General features: G+C 45.6%; 1 protein-coding gene across 1 annotated transcript; it reads right to left on the reverse strand.

Moving 5' to 3' along the window:
- Positions 1–4,652: 4,652 nt before the first annotated feature.
- Positions 4,653–5,673, reverse strand: LOC121255141. The gene is made up of 2 exons (XM_041155420.1): positions 5,314–5,673; positions 4,653–5,000 (listed from the first exon to the last, which is right to left on the reverse strand). Exons 1-2 carry the CDS (start codon positions 5,671–5,673, stop codon positions 4,653–4,655), a joined length of 708 nt encoding a protein of 235 aa, XP_041011354.1.
- Between the last annotated feature and the right edge of the window lie 1,553 nt (positions 5,674–7,226).

The following is a 7,226-nucleotide window of genomic DNA, read 5'->3' on the forward strand; positions in this document are numbered from 1 at the left end:
AAGGCTGAGGAGGACCTCGCCGACTTGTCAAGATCCTAGGGCGAAGCCGGCGCTTTTCACATCGAGGCCTCACTTGCTTCTGAGGTGAGGAGGTGTTGCAGCAATCTCTCAACAATTGTTAGCTAAAGTTTGAGTTGCTGCAGGTCAAGAACCGAGAGATGTGCCAGCGGCAGGATTTTGACGACCGGACAAACAAGTGGCTGATGAAGTGGTTTTAGGGTGCCAACGAGGCTCTGATGGATAAGAGGAAAGCCTTGGAGGAGGAAAGGAAGTGAATGAGGGAATTGGAGGCTGACCAGAGTGAGGCCAGGTGGGTTTTAGAAGCTCATGAAGCTACGATCTGTAGTCTAAGGGAGGAGTTGTCTGTGGCGTTTGCGATGATGTGTGGTACTTCGGCTATACTGACGGCTTAGAGCGAATGAAGACTCACATTTTTTAGAACCCTCAATGCGACCTTAGGGTCCTATGTGTGGGGGATCTTCCTCCACATAAGAAGTGTCTGGATCGGGGGTGCTTTTCTTAGGAAGAATATAATTCCAAGTGCCCTTGGTGGTAGCCTTGCTGGGAATAATCTCGTCTTTCCTGTTTGCGCCGCTTTCGTCAGCCTTTATCGTGTAGTCATTCTCATGGGGTCTTAGTGACTTAGTTTAACGAGGTCAACGTAAAAAGTTTAACGAGGTCAACGTTCTCCACATTCTTCTTCTAGTCGGGCTTTACCCCGCCTGATTCTTTTATTCTTCCACTTTATCCCACCTTTATCATGTAGTCTTCTAGGTTGGCTGATCCTGCTCTCCGCAGTGGGGAGACGAGGCGGCCTCAGGCTTGGCTTGCCTCCTTGGTCCACGAGGATAAAAGTTGTTCAGGCAGTTTGAAACTGTATCCATCTTCCTCCATTAGTATAAATTTATTTTTCGGGTAGCCGTGGGGTCAATCTCACTTTTCGCTGCAGGGAGACAAGATAGCCTCGGGCCCGACTTACCTCCTTGGTCCGCGAGGAGGTAAGCTATCTGGGTAGTTTGAAACTGTACCCGTCTTCCTCCATTAGCATTCTGTATTTGAATCCTTGTCCGAAAATAAGGACGTTATGATTATTTTGCTATTAAAGGTAGGAGTTAATTTCGCAAACGTGGGCCCCCTGGCCTATATTGTACTGTGCTTGTCGTTTTCTGTCATGACATTGCTGCCCGTGCTATTGATGTCCGTGTTGCTGATACCGTGCTTTTTGCTCCAATATTTGTGAGGTCAATAGACTCTGCTCGCACTCCTTTGGGGAAAGGTCGAAATGCCTCATGCCAAACTGCCTCTCTGTCATTCGGGGAGGTAATTCAAATAGAAATATGGCTAGTCCGCTCCTTCAATGTAGTGGGGTTCGAGGTAAGTATTCGGGTACCCTCGGGGCTGAAACCGCTCTCCTTCGCAGGAGGGACAATGCGACTTTTGGCTCATCTCGTCCCTTTGTTCCCTGCAGGAGGTAGGTTATTCAGACAATCTGTATCTGGACCCGCTCTCACCCGTTGACACCACATGAAAGAGTAAGTTTGGGTCAGGTTGGCACTTATCCCACACTTCGTCATAAGAGGGGTCGAGGTAAGTTATTCGGGTAGCCGAGGGGCTGATCTCGCTCTTTGCTACAGGAGGGACAAGGCAACATTTAGGCCTACCTTTCCCTATGGTATCCTGTAGAGAGGTTAGTTGTTCGGAGCTGAACCTGCTCCCACCCATTGACACTTACGAGGAAGTAAAACTTTATCTTTGGGTAGCTGAGGACTAACCCGCACTCCATCGCGAGAGGGATAAGGCAACTTTTAGGCCTACATTTCCCTTCGGTGCCCAATGGGGGAGGTAATTCTGACAACAATGTAACTGGTCTGCTCATTCGCCTTGATGGAGGTCATGGTAAGTTATTCGGACTGCTGAGAGGGCTAGTCCCACTCTCTCGGACGAGGAGGTTGAGTCGTCTGTCACCAATCATCTTTCGTGAGAAGGTAAGTTGTTCAGGCAGTTGGGGACTGGACCCGCTCCCGTCCATTGACATCGTAGAGAAGGGTAAGTTTGGGTCAGGTTGGCGCTGATCCCTCACTTCATTGCAACAGAGGTCGGGGTAAATTATTTGGGTAGCCGTGGGGCTAATCCCACTCTCTGATGCAGGAGGGACAAAGCAACCTTAATGCCTACATTTCCCTATGGCATCCTGAATGGAGGTAAGCCGTTCGGGCAGTCTATTACTGGACCCACTCTCGTCTGTTGACGCTTAGCGAGGAAGGTAAGTCTTTGTCTTTGGGTGGCCAAGGGCCAACCCACACTCCTCCGCGAGAGGGGTAGAGTAGCCTAAGGCATTACACTCTCCGATTTCGCCTCGCGGGGAGGTAAGTTATTGATGGAGATTTCTTTAATTTTGTTGACGTACATCACATTGATGTGGTTGACTTCATTGATGGAGATTGTTAATTTTGTTGGAGGAGAGTCCGCTTATGGGTTACGTTATGTTCCTGAAATTTGCCATTGAAATATAACACTTTTATTAGGGCCTGTAGCGTGCGCTTGGAAATACATAAATTTATGACAATGAATTAGTTTAACAATAAAATTTTTGTAGATGTTCGGCGTTTTAAGGATGCGGCAACTCATTCCCTTGAGAGTCTTGGAGACAGTAGAAGCCCGGGCGATTTGTGGCGGTGACCACGTAGGGGCCCTCCCATCGAGGGCCTAGCTTTCCTTCGTCCCATGTTGTTGTTCCTTTTTGAGTACAAGATCCCCAACCTTAAACGTTCTTAGGTGCACCCACTTGTTAAAACATCTCTCGGCCCTTCTTTTGTTGGTCGTAGTTCTTATTTCTACTTTCAATCTAACTTACTCCAACAAATCGAGATGTTCCTCTAGCCGCCTTTTATTAGATTCTTGCTCGAAGTACTGAACACAATAGGTGGGAATTCCGATCTCTACTGGCGGCATTGCCTTGTGCTCGTAAGTGAGGGTAAAAGGAGTCTCTCCAATCGGCATTTTCACTATGACACGGTAGGCCCACAAGACGTGATATGAATCCGTGTGAATGAAATCTCTTGAACCCACAATCAATTTGAAAAGAAAACCAAAAATCAAGTCAATGGATTGAGAATCTAGACCCGTTGAGAACTCATTTCAAGAACCTAGATTATATTAAAATCTAGACCCATTGAAGAATCTGTCTCAAGAACTCAGATTACAAGGAGGAACGCCACAAAGATTGTGATTTACTTTTGATAAGTTCAAAAGTTCAATCAAGAACAAGAGCAGTAAACTCAACTCACAATGAAAATTCAATATTGTCTAAGTCTTGTATTGGACATCTACAAGTATTTAAATACCTAAACCCAATTAACCCTAGACCAAAACAAGTCCCCTTTTCTCCAAAATGCCCCTGGATGAACAGTGTCGTGGCTATAGTAATGCAGCTACAGTAACTTTTTGAAAGCTTAGTTCCTAAAAATTAACTTTCCAAATAAGCTCTTGGGCAAAATACAAAGCCTTCCAAAAAATCTTAGTTCATAAGAAATAAGACATATGTGGGCCAAACATCCTCAAACCCACTTATTCTAAACTAATAAAATAAATATTTTAACAAATTGAAAACCTTCAATAATAATAGGACCAAACAATAACTCTAAGTCATGTCTTCCACAACTTGTATCAAGTAAATCAAAACTGGTTCTCCTTCTTTCAAGCCCATCTTGGGTGTAGGCTCTTGCTAGCTTCATCCCAAGTGAATTGCACCAATCCTTGCATTCCTTCATTGATTTTCTTGGCTCATGATCTTGTGATTGGCCAATCTGGAACTTGCAAAAGATCTTTAAGACTAGGCCCACTTTGGTTCCCATCAAGACAGGGGAGTTATTCTGCCCACAACCCTTTTTTTTTTGTCAAGTCATTTCTTGAGCATTCCCATCTGTGTTTTGTTGGTCACCTTAACTTGCCCATTGGACTAGGGGTGTCCTGGGAATGAGTACCGGAACTCAATCCCAATTCTCGACACCAATTGCGGTAGTGATTGGATTCAAATTGCCTCTCGTTATCCGATATGATAGTATGCGAGATGCCAAATTTGCAAACTACCGTCCTCTATAGAAACCGTGTAATGTTGTTCGTCGTGATGGTTGCTAAGGTCTCGGCCTTAACCCACTTGGTGAAGTAGTCTACAGCCACCACCACAAACTTTACTCCTCCTTTGCCCGGGGGAAGCGGGCCAACCAAATCAATTCCCCATTAGGTGAAAGGCCAAGGTGACGTGATCAACGTCAGCTCTTTCGGTGGGCAATCTTGTCTGTCCTCTAGCACCTCATTGGTTTCCAAATACCTGAGTATGTCCTCCGCCCAATCTAGGGCTCTGGGAAATATTTCCATTACCTCGATCCATACAACAGGTACTTTCACGATTCAGATCACTATCTGTCTTGGGAGGGGGGAGTCCTCCTGTCTGAATACCGCACATACGAGCTTGTCTGCTTTCTAATTTTCTGCCCTCGACACTTGCTGAATCTGGAAATACTTAAAATGGGGGCGCTCAACCTCTACTAGTGCTAAATATTTTTACAACTATTCACTTTTTACAGAAAACTCTCATCGCACTTGATTGACCACTACTTGAGAATCGGCCCGTACTTCGATTTCGGTGGCACCTAGAGACCTGGCCACATTAGCCCTGAAAACATTGCTTCATATTTTGCCTCGTTGTTCATCGTTTTGAATGCCAATTTAATGGTGTAATTGTACTCCTCTCCTTCCGACGTAACGATGTGCACTCTCACTCGCTCTCCAGCCTGGCAAGATGAGCCATCAATGAATACTTGCCAGAGTTTCACAGAAGGTGCATCATCACTCTTTTTCGGAAAACTAGTAAACTCAACAACGAAGTCCACTAGCACTTGTCCTTTGATAGTGCTCCTCAGTGCATAGTCAATGTCGAATTCGCCCAACTCCACTGCCCAATTCATGAGTCGGCCTGAGGTGTCCAAACGTTGTATTACCTTTTTTAGGGGGGTTTTCGTGAGGACCCTTATTAGGTGAGCTTGAAAGTACTGGCGCAGCATGTACGTGGTTACTACTAGTGCAAAGGCTAGCTGTTCTAAGCAGGGTATCTAGCTTAGGCCCCCCAATACGCTCGGCTGGTGTAGTAGACCGACCTCTGGACCCCATTCTCCTTGCACACCAAGGTTGAGGAGGCGACTTGGGGGGAGACCGCCACGTATAGGGTCAGCATTTCCCCACATCGGGGTTGGCTAAGGAGAGGGGGGCTCGTGAGGTACTTCTTGAGGGCTTCAAACACCAGGTCACACTCACCATCCCATGCATGTGCTTTCTGTAGGACCTTGAAGAAAGACAGGCATTTGTCGGTGGGGCCATGTTGAGGATGGCTCCCACCTTCTCGAGGTTGGCTTCGATTCCGCATTCAGACACCATGAATCCTATGAACTTTTTTGATCTGACACCGAAAGCGCATTTTGTTGGGTTCAACTTCACTTGGTACTGTAGTAGTACCGTGAAAGTCTCCCTTAAATCATTCAGATGTTGTTTCACAGTCCCATTCTTAACCAACAAGTCGTCCACATAGACCTTCGTGTTCCTTCCTATTTGATTTTTGAACATATGATTGACCAACCGCTGGTAGGTGGCACCTTCATTCTTAAGCCCAAAAGGCATTGCTGTGTAACAATACAAGCCTCGGGGAGTCGATAATTAGATCGAAGCGGGGAAGTGAGAAGCTGTCTTTTGGACAAGCTTTGTTGAGGTCGATGAAATCTACATGCATTCTCGATTTGCCACTCGGCTTCTTTACAAGCACCATGTTGGGCAACCACTCTGGGTAGTGGGCTTCTTGAATGAATCCAACATTCAACAGGCGGTCCACTTCCTCAGCTATGACGATGTTCTTTTCTGCACTGACGCTTCTGCCTCACTCCTTTAGCCTTTTGGTTTACGCTAAGGCTGTGCTATATGACTTCGGGTGCTATTCCGGGCATATCCTCATCTCTCCAGGCAAATACGTCCCGGTGCTCAGCGAGAAGTTGCTGCATGGCACTCTGGGCTTCAGATGTCATTTCGCTGCTAATCCTTGCATGACGTTTGGTTGATCTGGGTAGAGCGGGATGAGCTCCAACAGCTCGCTTGGTATCACCTTTATGAACCTCTACTCATCTCGGACCTCACTTTCGACCTGCATGCAGTCGGGAGGTGGCAACAAGGTGTAGTTACCACTGTTTTCAATCTTGTACCATACCGGTCGGTATGGCCGATATTTGCCGTACCGGCCGCTGGGCTGATACAGGTACCATATACGTTTCGTACTGGCCATACCGACCTCAATTTCAGCCTGTACCGGCTGATATTTCGGCCTTTAATTTTTTTTTTCATTTTTTCAAACTACAAGCTTATTTTTCGAGCCCTAATTCAAACTAGACTATTTATAATTTATATATATATATATGTATTTATATATAATTTATTCATATATAGACTATTATTTTGGAATATAATTTATATATATTTATTTATATAATTTATTCATATATCGACTATCCCGAAATGGTACACGAAACAGTACCGGTACCGAAATATTTCGTTTTAGTGCTTTGATTGGTACGGCTTCCGGTACGGTATTCAAAACATTGGTAGTTACCCACTGCAGGACACACCTCGCTTACCCCGCCGTTCGTAGGCATCTCTTCGCGGATGTGTGCCCATCTTTCTTCTCCTAAGCCCTCTTCGATGTCCAGACCTTGGTTCTTTGGTTGGTCAACTTCCATGTCACCGGTAATACTGGCGAGCTTCCAAATTGTCTGGAACAGGTTGCCTTAGGTGTATAAAGTACACGTAAGATCTAAAAAGATCTCACAGATGGCAACACTGTTAATGTCTTATTTCGCACGTCTTTGGGCCAGGCTCCGACAACTCAAGTCTTCAGAACTGGGTCTGCAAAAGATATGAAGGAGGGCAATTAGGGGAGGGCAACCTTGGGGTCGAGGAGTCTCTGATGCCAAAATTAGTAAATTCTCTTGGAAGTTTGTAAATAAGTGAAAAAGTCTAAGGATTAGTGAGATTTCTCATACCTGATGCCTGTTATTTATACCATGGGTCTGGGGAGGTGCAGATTGTGTTTGTCTCCACGGAGTTCGTGCCCCTCCTACTATTCTTGCTATCAGAGTCTTTTAATGTGGTGTAGTTCTGTGACTGCACCATCAATGTGATGTGTAGCT

The sequence above is a fragment of the Juglans microcarpa x Juglans regia genome, chromosome 3D, assembly GCF_004785595.1.
Source record: "Juglans microcarpa x Juglans regia isolate MS1-56 chromosome 3D, Jm3101_v1.0, whole genome shotgun sequence".
In the NCBI taxonomy this organism is placed as follows: Eukaryota; Viridiplantae; Streptophyta; class Magnoliopsida; order Fagales; family Juglandaceae; genus Juglans; species Juglans microcarpa x Juglans regia.

Coding starts and splice junctions, on each gene's coding strand:
- LOC121255141 (XM_041155420.1), bottom strand. CDS start 5,673: ATGCCTTTTGGGCTTAAGAATGAAGGTGCCACCTACCAGCGGTTGGTC. Junction 5,001..5,313: donor GAAAGCACATGCATGGGATG/GTGAGTGTGACC, acceptor CCCCTAAAAAAG/GTAATACAACGTTTGGACAC.